General features: G+C 33.1%; 1 protein-coding gene across 32 annotated transcripts in view; it reads left to right on the top strand.

Moving 5' to 3' along the window:
* Window positions 1-13,018, top strand: part of ADGRL3 (adhesion G protein-coupled receptor L3) — a gene marked incomplete at both ends in the record, with an annotated part of 570,571 nt that overhangs the window by 453,483 nt on the left and 104,070 nt on the right. For all 32 annotated transcript variants that reach the window (XM_080697690.1, XM_080697685.1, XM_080697686.1 and 29 more), the window contains 2 exons: window positions 1,878-1,944; window positions 4,312-4,403. In XM_080697690.1, coding sequence (XP_080553816.1) covers window positions 1,878-1,944; window positions 4,312-4,403 — 159 coding nt within the window. The remainder of the gene's footprint in view (window positions 1-1,877; window positions 1,945-4,311; window positions 4,404-13,018) is intronic.

Here is a 13,018-nt window from a genome sequence, read left to right as displayed (position 1 = left end):
TACTTGGGAGGCTGAGACAAGAGGATCACAGGTTCAAGGCCAGTCTGAACTACTTAGTGAGACCCTCAGCAACTTAGTGAAACCCTGTTTCAAAACAAAAAGAGCTGGGAATATAATTGGAGAAAATAATGCACCCTGTGTTCCATCTCTAGTATCAAGGGAGGTGGGGCATAACTAATTACTCAAATAAATAATTAATAATTTAAATATTGCTTGGTTCATTAATAAATTTTTTAATAAATAAGGATTATGTTTATTTTGAATAAAACAAGTTACCTTGTCCAGGTAAATACTATGAACTAATAATCTCTTATTAGAATGCCAGTTGTACTTCAGTTGAAATTAGTTTACCTGTACTTAATAGAAGGCCAGATGTTTTGAAATAGATTTTTTGTAAGTATTGTCTTTTATTAAAACCTGGCTTTAAAAATTTTATTTCAAACCATTTAAAAATTACAGAAAAGCAGATATAAATAAAATCATAGTAAAAATCACTGCTTCCATCTCAAAAGCTAAAACTATTAGAATTCTGACATGTTTACTTTCAGTAATTTTTAAAGCAAGCTAAAGCCCCTTTAGTTTACTTCTAATGCTTTACACTTTTATGTGAGGGGCAATCATGAACACGAGTTTTATTTTTTTTCCTTTTTTATTTGAAAAATAATTATATGTATATCTGTCAAAATATAGTTTATTTTAATTATATTTGTATATGCATATATATATATATGTATTTGATATTTACATATGTATATATTTAAGGCATATTTGGCCTAGGGTTTCACTTTACTTTTTCATTCAGCTTTTTTATTTACCTTGTTGACATATGTAAATCTATTTCTCTTTTGTAATATTTCATCAGAGAAATAGAACATACATATTTTATCAGTCCATTTATTGAAAGGTATCCATAGATTTCTTTCTTAATGGCTTTTCTGCTATTCCATTATTGCTTAGGTTTAAGTAGCATGTCTATAGTCACAGAAATAATTAAGTCCTTAGGATTTGCAGATTTGGAGCACATGAGAAAAAGAGATGTTTTCTTTTTAATTATGCTTCAAATATAGCAAAGTGGCAAATAATTCAAGATATTATTTTTAACATCAAATGTGATTTCTTCAAAACTTACATTAATCTTTCTCATAACTAGTCACTTCCATGATTTTGTCTTCCTGTCATCCTGAAGGAGGAAAATGTAATTTCCCAGAGGCTTTAAGAATTGGAGGAGTATTAAATGTGGCTGAAATTAAGTGCTTAATAATTTACTTTTCAGTCATGAATCAACTTCATGGGATGCTAAGGATCATTTGCAACCCCAGAGTCTGAGCAGTAACAATGCACTTTTTAAGACTAGAGAACTCTCAAAGGTTGACTGCCCAACCTAATTAAACTTCAATCTTCTGATACCAAATTTATTTCTTCTTTGTACTGCATTTCCTCAGATCTTCTTGACAGGAAAATGTCACTCTGCCTGACAGCTGATAGACAGGTTATGTAGCACTGTAATTGGAGAGAAAAGGATAGCTTAAAGCTACTCAATTTAATGGCTATGGGTATGGCTTTTTCTTCCCTTCTTTTTCTTTTTTTCTTTCTTTCTTTTTTTTTTAAGGTTTCTATGACAGACACAAAAGGCCTTAGCAAATAGGCCCAGTGCCATTTTTTTTCCTGCTTCCTCCTGGGTAATTATCTTACTTCATCAATAGTGCTGTCAGAAATTGGGCACGTAATTCAGCATTTAAATGAACAAGCAATGTAATATTTCCTGTCTCCCAGTGGAATGCTTTGCGGGTCCCATTCTTCTTTGTCACGCGTTCACTCTTGATGTATGTCCCATACTCAGTCCTTGAATGCTTTTTCTCCCTTGTGTTTCATTGCAGATGTTGGCTCCGACTTGACACCTACTTCATTTGGAGTTTTATAGGACCAGCGACCTTGATAATTATGGTGAGAACTCCTAATTAACTATGTGTTTCCCAGGTCAAGAAGTACAACTTTCACTACCCCTGTACTCACTAATTTTAATTTACATAGGTTAATTTGAGGAAGGCATGTACTTATTTGACCCTAACATAACTCATGTAATTAGACATTCATTGTAGTCTACTTTTATATTATAATATAGTTTATCAAAATTGGTGGGAGAATAAAATATATATTTGCAATCATTTGTTTAATATATGACTAGCTCTGTGGGAGTCAGGTCCATCACAATTCAGTTGCATAGACATTTGACCACTGATTACTATAACTTTGACAACAGTATATTTCCGTCTTTCTTGAGGGAATAATTTGCACTGAAAATGAACAAGAACTGGAAAGTGAGAAAAATAATCATTCCTTCCAGTTTGGGTTTTTCTACAAATCTTCAAAACCTTAAAATTCAAAAGAATTTTACTTAAAAATGACACAATCAAGTTAAGCATGCATCCTACAATCATGCTTCTTTTTTGTTTTTAAATGCATAATATTTGATTTCCAATATAATTTACAATAATTTAGGTAAAATTGTTAGTGTTATTGTAAGAATATAAAATTGCTTCTCATTTTTTAACTAAAATGGTAGCCCCTTGTCTGAATAACATAAAATTTTATATAACACACAATTTCTTATCTGAAACCTTTTGGGCCATATGTATTTTTATATTTATTTATTTAGTTAGTTTTGTGGTACTGGGGGTGGAACCCAGGAGCTTTTCTACCTCCGGGCTATACTACCAGACTTATTTTTTAATACTTTATTTAGAAACAGGGTCTCACTAAGTTGCTGAGAGCTTCACTAAATAGCTGAGGCTGGCTTCGAACCTATGCGATCCTCCTATCTCACCCTCCCAAGTGCTGGGATTATAAGCGTGCACCACCACGCCTGGATGGACCATATGTATTTTAAAATTCAGAAATGTTTCAGACTTTGGAAAGATAATATTGTACATATATGTGTTACATAACATCTTTTATGACGAAAAGGCAGTTTTCTAATATCAAACACAACAACCAATATTCAAGTAAAGACTAGGCAAAACTCCAAACAAATAGCAATATTTTAGCACAAAGAAAAGTAGGAAGAGAGCAAGAAGCATGACTGAAAGCCGGGTATGGGGGCAAACGCTTGTAATCCCAGCATTCGGGAGGCCAAGACCTGAGGATCTCGGTTCCCGGACAGCCTCAGCTACACAGTGAGGCCCTCTGCAACACAGTGAGACCCAGTTTCAAAATAAAGAATAAAAAATAGGGGAGGGGGTGTAAGGTGTAGCTCAGAGGTCGAATGGCCCAGGTTTCTATCCCCAGACTCCCCCCCGCCAAAAAAAAAAAAGAATAACTGGATGATATGTGTCATATAATACAAAATGAATTGGGTTTTCCCTCTGGATGAAAAACAAAAGTCTTACCAGTTTAGGTTAGACTGTTTATTTAACCACCCAGTGGATTTTTTAAAAATATTCACTTTTAAGACATTTTGAATTTTGGGGGTGATTGAAAAAGAATTATGAAGCTGTATTATAGAATTTCATGGGGCTTTTAATTGGATTTTCCTAGTCTATGCCAGTCCCAAGTGTGAACTATGTAGACTGATTAAGTGGTTAAGGACAAACTCAGTGTGTGGTTTTCTATGCAGTTTATATATAAATTATATAGATAACTTACACTGGAGTGTTTTTATTTATTTTGTGTTTTTGAAAATATCCTTTTATTTGAGCATCGCAGTCTCCTATCATAATGTAGTTCAGAGTGATAGGGTTATTCATACACAGAATCATATGCTTTCTTTGATTTTAGCGATGTAACATTAATATGAGGATTCCCTCTACTTAATCATAGTTGGTTGTAGCATCAGAATGTAACCAGTATTTTGCAATTTTATTGAGTTGCCTGTCAAATGTATATTTATTTTACTATTTGTATTTTCATAAATTAGCATTTGAAAATGTATTGCTAAATAATACATTTGGAGATATGCTCCGAGTACAGAAATCGTAGCTTACCTAGAATAATTATTGTTTTTGTTCATTTGTTGTTGTTTTTTTAAACATATACTGGGCTTTAAGTTGTTTCAAAATTACCACATCACCATTCTGACTGTTGCTGATTTTGTATTTATGTGTATTTGGCATAGCAGTGTTTTGTTACTCAGTGGTATACCAATTCCCCAAACTGTCTCTTGCCTTTACTAAAATACTAGGCAGTCATCTATGATCCGATTCCTTCAAAAGTATTCTGAGAGCTAATTTCCCAGAACAATTCATTTGTTACAGAGAATAGATGTGTGTTTTTCTACTCTGGTTATACTGCATAACGTTACCTTTTGCATTCCAGCTTAATGTCATCTTCCTTGGGATTGCTTTATATAAAATGTTTCACCACACTGCCATACTGAAACCTGAATCAGGCTGCCTTGATAATATCAAGTAAGTGATTTTTATTTTTGCTTTCTTATAGATTGTGTTACAGTTTTACTCTTAAACTATTTCTATTTTTATGGTCTTGAAATAGTATGGCAAAAATGATATCAGTGTGCTGCCTTTGCTACAGAAGATCACTTATTGATTATTGAGGTGACTTGATCTGCCTGAAAATTATTATAATTTCAAAGACACTTTCCCCCTAAGCCATAATTTAAAATATTTTTAATAGACATATTCACTTTATCCTGAAAACAAGTACAATTTCTGGATTAGGACCCACTACTATTGTGCAGCAATACTGCATCTTTCCCCACATTTCACTTTCTTCTTCAGAACAATGTGCTCAGGGCCACTTGGTGGAACCTACAGGTACCAAAAGGGGGAAATTTATACCATAAGAATCCTGAAATTATGAATCTGGGTATTTAAATAGGGGTTGGTGTTTAACTGCCCTTCTTTCCTCCTGATTGATAGAGGAAGACAAACCTACTGTAAGCAATTATAGGTGAGTGTCCCTAATACAAAATGTTTGGGGCCAAAAGTGTTTCAGATTTTGAAGTTTTTCATATTCGGGAATATTTTCATAGACTTCATCAGTTGGAAATACTCTAATATAAAAGTAGAAAATCTGAAATACTCCAAAATATGAACCATTTTGAGGGTCGTGTATGGATTTTGGAGGATTTATATTTTCAGATAGGGATACCCAACCTCTACTTGAAATAAATATCAATATATGGCTTGGAGTTTTACCTCCCCCACCACTTTAAGTATTAGTACAATCTTTAGGAAAATAAACACCTCCAGAAGTCTCTTTCTATTCAATTATTTTTCACTCCTAAAGTTTCACCCAAATTCTATTTTTTTTTTTTTTTTGGTTTCAGAAAACCCTAATCATGTATATATATGACAATATTTAACTTATATTTTAACACTAGTAGTAACTTATTTACACAAAAAAGGAACTAGTTTATATTTTCTGGAAAGATATAGTTGAATTCCTTGGTACAGCCAAACAACTTCAATTAGGGTCCTTGTTATTTGAGAAAGACAGTAATGTTGAGATATACATTATATGATTTATACATATACAAGATATGTTAAATTTTATTTGCCTGTAATTTGCCTATGTTATGTGTAAGTTTGGAAAAGCAATCTGTTAAAATAAATGTACTTTCAAAAGTTTCAGGAATTCACCTGCACTTCACATGTGGTACTGACATTCTCCATGAATGCTTTCTGAAAGCAGTTATGTCATCTATTTTCCACTTTTCTATACTCAGTTTCTGGCCAATAGTAGTTCCTCAAGAATGTTTACAGAATAGCCAATACAATAAAGTTTTTAATGACAAAGTTTATGACATTAAGTAGTTAATTTTGACAATGGAATTGTCTAAGTTAATTGAAAAAGACAGCCAAGAAATGAGAGAAATAAAAATATTATGGAAGAAACTAGAAATTATGTCATATAAACACTAGCCTTAATATTACTTCATTAAATAATAATCATTATATTATTGAATTTTATACAATTAAATGGTAATTGTAAATTATAGTGTTAGTTCTATAAACTCTTCTTGCTGATGTTGAATCTAGATATGTAGTCGTGTATGTATATTTTCTTTATCCTATGATGCTTTTCTCAAATTAGTATAAATTACATCTTTATACCTATTATTCTATACTGTAAATTAAAACACAAGTAATTAATTATTATACATGTTATTCTTTAAGTATCATCAGAAATTAATGTTTAAAATTTTGGTATTTATGTAACATTTTATATCAGGTAAAAATTAAAAAAAAGATTCCTTCTTTGATTATTCAAATATAATTTTTAGGCAATTCCTTAACCTTTTGTCTAATCCAGCAAAGGTAAAGACCTTTGCTTACTTTTAACTTTAGAACTTGAACTTTGTATTGACACATTTTAGAAGGTGAATTTGCTCATTTTTCTTATAATTTTGAGGCTAATTTGGATTGGCATTACTGTTTAGAAAAACAATCACACAGTCAAAAGCCAATAATTATAATTGCATTAACAGCATCATATTTTATGTTACACAGCAAAAAAAAAAAAAAGTCTTAAATGAGAATACCTTGATTTGAATTATTTCTTTTTTTTTTTTTTTTTTTTTTTTTTTTTTTTTTTTTTTTTTGGTGGCACTGGGGTTCCTGGAAGCCCTTCTACCTCCGGGCTACACTCCCAGACCAATTTTATATTTTTGAAACAGGGTCTCTTACGCCAGCGCGGCTGCGCGACTGGCTTCGAACCTGCGCGATCCTCCTGTCTCCGCCTCCCAAGCGCGGGGATTACAAGCGTGCGCCACCACGCCCGGCTGATTTGAATTATTTCTAAATTACTTGCTAGCTTATAGCCTTTGGAAACTATTTAGCTTTGTCAAGCTTTTCTTTCTTTGTTAAAATGATATTATGATGAAAGAGACCTGGTTTTCAAATAAGCAGAGGAATATAAACAGCTTTTGATGATGCCTTTCAAAAATCAATTAAAAGGAAGAGAGATATTGGATAGTTATTAGAAAGGGTCTAAAGAATGGTTTTAAGATGGAAAAAAAAGCCACATGTGAATATAGATATGCTGATGGAAAAGAACCAGTGTGAAAGGTTAAGAATATATAAAAGGGAAAGGAAATCATTGTAGTTCTGATGTGAGCAGTTATAGAGAATGCATCCTTAACAGTGGTGGAGCTGCTCTGCTCAATAGATTCCCCCAGCCTAGAAGAACCTGGAAAGGAAAGCCTTTTTCCACAGAGACTTGATAAAATACATAGCAGTAGATGTGATGCTCAAATGTTGGTAGCACAAGGTTGAGATGTGATTTGAGGAATTTCTAGCTATTTACATCAGGAAAGTATACAAATGGTCTTCTACAGGTTAAGGAGATATATTGAAGAGGGATTAGGAAGCAATGTCAAAAAGTACTCCTTTATATTTTCCAGAACCTGAAGGAAATTTTATTTATTTAAAATTCATTGTATTAACTATTTAAGAATTGGTTGCACATGGTGATGCATGCCTGTAATGTGGTTCTGAAGAGACTGAGACAGAAGGATTGCATTTTTGAGACCAGTCTCAAAAATTTAATGAGAATGTTTCAAAATAAAAAATAACTGAGGTAGAATACCCCTGGGTTCAATCCCCAGGTATTTTATTTTCAAAAAAAGAAAGAGAGAAAGAAAGAAAGAGAAAGAGAGAAAGAAAAAAGAAAGAAAGAAATAAAGAAGGAGAAGAAAGGTAGGAAGGAAGGAAGGAAGGAAGGGAGGGAATTGATTGGAATGAAGTCAGCAGGACATAATTGAAAAGGAAAGAATGTTTAATAATAAAAGTGATTTCATTTATTTATTTTTGACTTAACAAATGAATAACTTTATTAAGGGAGAAGGACAAGATTGGTGTTTACCTCTGTCAAACTAGTCAAGAAAACAAAGCACACGTATTATATAATACTTTGGTTTAAAAATTGTTCATACTATCAATATTAAACCCAATTTTGAAGAAACAAATTGGCTATAAGGTATAAAATACAAACCATGCACACAAAAGCTTGCATAGATGAATTAATGTAGATGTGCAAGTGGCATTTAAGGAAGGCTTGAGCACTGGGGAGTGCTTTAATGATGTTGACCACCTCAACCTTCCCCGACATATGAAAGTAACCAGCACCATGTTTGTCATTTCCTCAGTGAGGTTATGATCAGGAACAACTTGTGCTATATGAAGGTAAATTGAAATAGACTGTTTTTCCATCAGCCTAGTTCAAATGGTTCATATATACCCAACCAGGACCTACCACTGGTCACCGTTAAGGCATCCACAAAATGTCCCTAATGGTTTAAAATGATTTTAAATATTAAGCAAAACACAAATATGTATCCCCATAAAATGTATTTTTATACAAACGTGTTTTTGTTTTTTGTTTTTTAAAAAAATTTTTGTGAGGTGGTGGAGATGGGCCAACTTGCTCAGTATATTAAGAAAAGAATCACTGTTAAGGCTCTTTGAAAGTCTGCTTTCTAAACAATTTATTCAACAAATAACTATTGCTTTTATTATACAAGTTCGTTCTCTCTCTCTCTCTCTCTCTCTCTCTCTCTCTCTCTCTCTCTCTCACACACACACACACACCCCTTTTTTGCAGTCTGGGAATGGAACCCAGGAGCATTCTACCTCTGAGCTTCACCCCCACCCCTATATTTTATTCTTTATTTTGAAACAGGGTCTCACTGAGTTGCAAAGGGCCTAAGTAGCTGAGGCTGGCCACTAACCCGCATCCTCCTGTCTCAGCCTCCTAAATGCTGGTATTACAAGCGTGTGCCACCACGCCCAGCTCCACACACAAATTTTTATTTAAAATGTATTTGCTCCCTCATTTCCATTGCCACCATGTCGTTTGAGCACTGTTCTCTTTTGCAGAACTATGGCAGTGATCTTCTCATTTCTCTACTCAGATTTATTCTTGTTCCTGCTGACACCAGCTGGAGGAATCTCTTGAAACAGTTAAATCCAATCATGCAACTCTTTTCAGCAAAACTCTTCAATGGGTCCCATTACTCTTAATCTTAAATCCAGACTCCAATACCTTCTGTTAAGCCTCTTGATATATTGCCTATATATTGCCTACTATATTGCCTCTTCCTGCACAAACTCCTCTGGCCACTGTAGGTGTGGCTTTTTACTTCAGGTCTTCGGTTTGCCCTTTCTCCGTTGATGTTTTTCTCTCTAACACTATGGCTGGCCAACTCCTATTTACTCTAAATAATACAAGTATTATTTTGTTATTTTAAAAGTCCGATTATTTTTTTTGCCAGGCATAGTGGTACATGCTTGCAATCCCAGTACTTGGGAGGCTGAGACAGGAGGACTTGGGTTTGCAGCCAGCCTTAGCTACCTAGTGAGGCCCTCTGCAACTTAATCAGACCCTGTTTTCAAAATAAAGGATAAAAAATCAGGCTACAGTTGTAGCTCAGAGATAGAATGTTTCTGGTTTAAAACTTCAGCACCACACACAAAAAACTGCAATTTTTTTTCCAAACTCAGAGCCATGTTAATGAACTCCTTTCACATTAAATAGAGAATATAAAATAAATAGAGAATACTTATTTGGTATCTCATTAATAACATTAATGATATATCCTTGAAAACACAAGCAATAGCATGATGTACTATAAGTTACATGATTCCAGAGAAAATAAGGTATACTGATTCTCAGGCTTAAAAAAAAAAAAAAAAAGGGCAACGTGTCTGTTTGCTTGATTTTGTTCATTTTCATCAAAATAGGTCATTATACTTAGAGGAATAAAGCAATTTCAATCATTTGAATTTTCTAGTTGAGATTCTCAATGAAATTGAAATTGGAGCTTACAGTAATTGTAGTAAAAATCTAAAATAATATTTGTAAATATGAATAAAATTATCATTGAATTGTTGCCAGACAGAAATAAATTATAGTATGACTGAAGCATGATGAAGAGTAAAACTTTAATTTGTAAGGGACTTTTAGAGCACTTGACATTTACCTTTAAAATAAAAATTGGTAGTTTCTGTAATCACCCACATCTATTACTGAAAAACACTTAAATATTTTCATTTTTTTTCTTCTTGCTGTAATGCAAATTAGAATTTGACTGGCTTTCTGTACCATATGGTATCATTAAAAATTATTCATGATATGATCCTTACTTTTTTTTAGACAACTTTATTATGAAAGAATTGGCTCCATGGTGAAAGGCTCATTTTATTAATAAATAGCAAGTTCTGGTGCCAGGTATGGTGAAATACACTTGTATTCACAGGACTTGGGAGGCTGAGACAAGAGGATCACAGGTTTGTGGCCAGCCTCAGCCTCTTGGTGAGGCCCTCCACAACTTAGTGAGACCCTATTTCAAAATAACGAATAAAAAAATAGGGCTGGGGTGCAGCTCAGAGGTAGAATGTCCCTGGGTTCAATCACCAGTACCACAAAAATAAATAATAAATAAATAAATAGTTCTATAGTTCTGGATGAAAAAAGTAAAAGTATCCTTAGTGAGTTTGGACACTAAGCGAGAAATGAGAGACTAGAGAATCCAAGGGAATGTGCCAATTGAAGCTTTTGTTAGCTGGCCAGCAGTGGTACCCCTAGTCTGTAAATCTAACTAGAGGGGTGCACTGACTGGAAGGGGGTGAGGTTTGTAAAGATAAAAATGACAGATGTTACATAAAGGACAATAGCAGGTGCTCATTTCAAGTGAGGCGGCTACCAAACCCTGTTGGGCATTGATTGGCTATTGCCAAGGTTCAGGTCTGGGAACTGCCAGGAAGTTGTCAAGGTTCAGGATGCTGCGGTCTGAGAAACAGAATGTTGGTTAGTTCTCCAGGCGCCTGGGGACCTGAACTTTAAGCTGAATGCCTGGCGAGGGTTCAGGGTAATTTTCAGTTACTGCAGGTTGAAGGCAGGGGTGAAGGCAGGGGCAAACATGGAGTCACTCTGGTTTCTAGGCCTTAACATTATAGTTTTTATTGGAACACAGGGTCACTTGGAGGACAAAGATGGAGTATAGTTAGGACAGGTGGCTTGCCTTTTACACCAGGTATAAAGAACTCTAAGAGGGCTTTTGAGTAGCTTAAGGAACAGGTAGAAAAATGTTCAATTTTAACAATACCCATAGTAACTGATTTTGTTTTTTAAGAAGGTATCCTTTACTTCAAGGACAGTTCTAGATGTTGGTAGAAACAATTAAATCTAAATGAGTTAGCATCATTAGTATTACATTAATATTTTATAAAGTTAAGGTGATGGGCTTCTAAAATTGAATGTAGTGAAGCAAATTAATGTTCTTGAAAAATGCAATAGTATCATAAGATTAGCTTAATTTTTATATTATCCACTTTAACTTAGAAAGTACATATATGTAAGAATATATCCTACTTTTAGCATTATTTCATCTTTATATTGTAGTAAGTGCAATAATGTAAAAACAGTTTGAACAGTTTGAGAATGTAAATCTAGTCTAGAGTTGGAGTTAATAAAAATTCAGCTTCAAAGTTTTCTAAATAAATTTTGAGGAAAATATTTTGAAAATATTATTATTATTATTAAAATATTAGTTACTGAGAAAGCACTGAAAAATGTTTGGGTTTTTTAAAAGGGCTCAAATAGTCTGCAAATTAAAAAATTAGATTATATCTACATCTAGTTGATTTTATTCATAGCTTATCATTCACCAACAAAACTATTAAATTAAAATAAAATTTCACAAACTTCTAGTTATTTTAAATATTTAGAAATGCTGTTTAAATCTGTTTCCTCTCATACAGAGCCTATAAGATGAACACAATACATTGAAAATATTTTTATCTAATTTTAAAATAATTTTTTAATATTTAGACATACTATAAACACAATGCTTGAAATTATAACCAGTATTAAGTTAATTTTATTTATTATAACAAGATAAAATATTCTTTATGAAGATTCTGAAAGTCAGTACTATGTCACCTCATTTTCCCTAGTCATCCTCCATTTTCTTGGTGACTAGTTAAATTTCACTGCAAATATGCCTTAATTTTATCATAAGTGGTCAAGTATATTTGAAGAGTAATACAATCCAAACAACGATGAGATTTTTTGGATTGCTATGACACCACTAGATTGATTCAAACAAGTTGAGACCTTCCTAAGGTTGTGGTTAGTCTTTTGCTGATTACCTTAACATCAGCCTTTAAAAGCATTTAATCACTTTGGGGAAAAAAATCAGACACTATTCAAAAAGCAATGTATTTAGCAAGTATTCCTGTCAATCTCACTGTATTGTGCATTCTTAAGCTGTAGTTTTAAGTTTACTGAAGTGGAAAAAGAAGCTATTCCCTTATTTAAGCTTTTTGTTTATGATGCATTAAAATTCACATATTATTTTTCTAAGAATCCATGTTTTATGCATCACTATCTTCTGCATAAGTCTTAACTTGGGATCTGACCTTTGGGAAAACCAGTTTGAAGGATAACTGCCATAGGCCCATTGGAACTGTTAATGCATTATACCTTGAAGTCAAATTATTGTTTCACTTTTTCCCAAGATAATTTTGTTTATTTCAGATATGAAATTCAATTGTAATTCAAGGGTTAAAAAAAAAAATCCTGAAAGTCTACCGAAAGTTAGAAGCCAGCCTCAGCTACTTAATGAGGTACTCAGCAACGTAGTGAGACCCTGTCTCCAAAAAAAGTGTAATCTGGAGATAGAAAGCCCCATCTCTAGTACCACACACAACAAAAGGGAAATATAAAAATTAGAAGTTTATTTGTTCTTTATATAGGGCATGGACTCAGACTACTTTTATATTCCATAAGGAATGTACAGTCAGAGTGAGAAAGCTGTAGAATCTGATTTAATCTAACCTAGATATTGATAAAACTATAATGCCCTCCCCCAAAATGGTTAAGCACACGTTTTCATAAGAGTGCAATAAATCTGAGAATAACTGCAATTAAATAATATTTGTGTCCCATATATTCATGTATTTTACTTAATTGTAATGTATAAGAATCAATTTTTATGTTTCTCCTTAATTATTCAATAATTTATTTACCAAGTGAGAAATACTAAAAAAAAAAAAAAAAA

This window comes from Muscardinus avellanarius (genome assembly GCF_963383645.1).
Source record: "Muscardinus avellanarius genome assembly, chromosome: 6".
NCBI classification, from domain to species: domain Eukaryota; kingdom Metazoa; phylum Chordata; class Mammalia; order Rodentia; family Gliridae; genus Muscardinus; species Muscardinus avellanarius.
The sequence above is the reverse complement of the archived record's forward strand: the minus strand, read 5'-3'. Positions and strand labels throughout refer to the sequence as shown.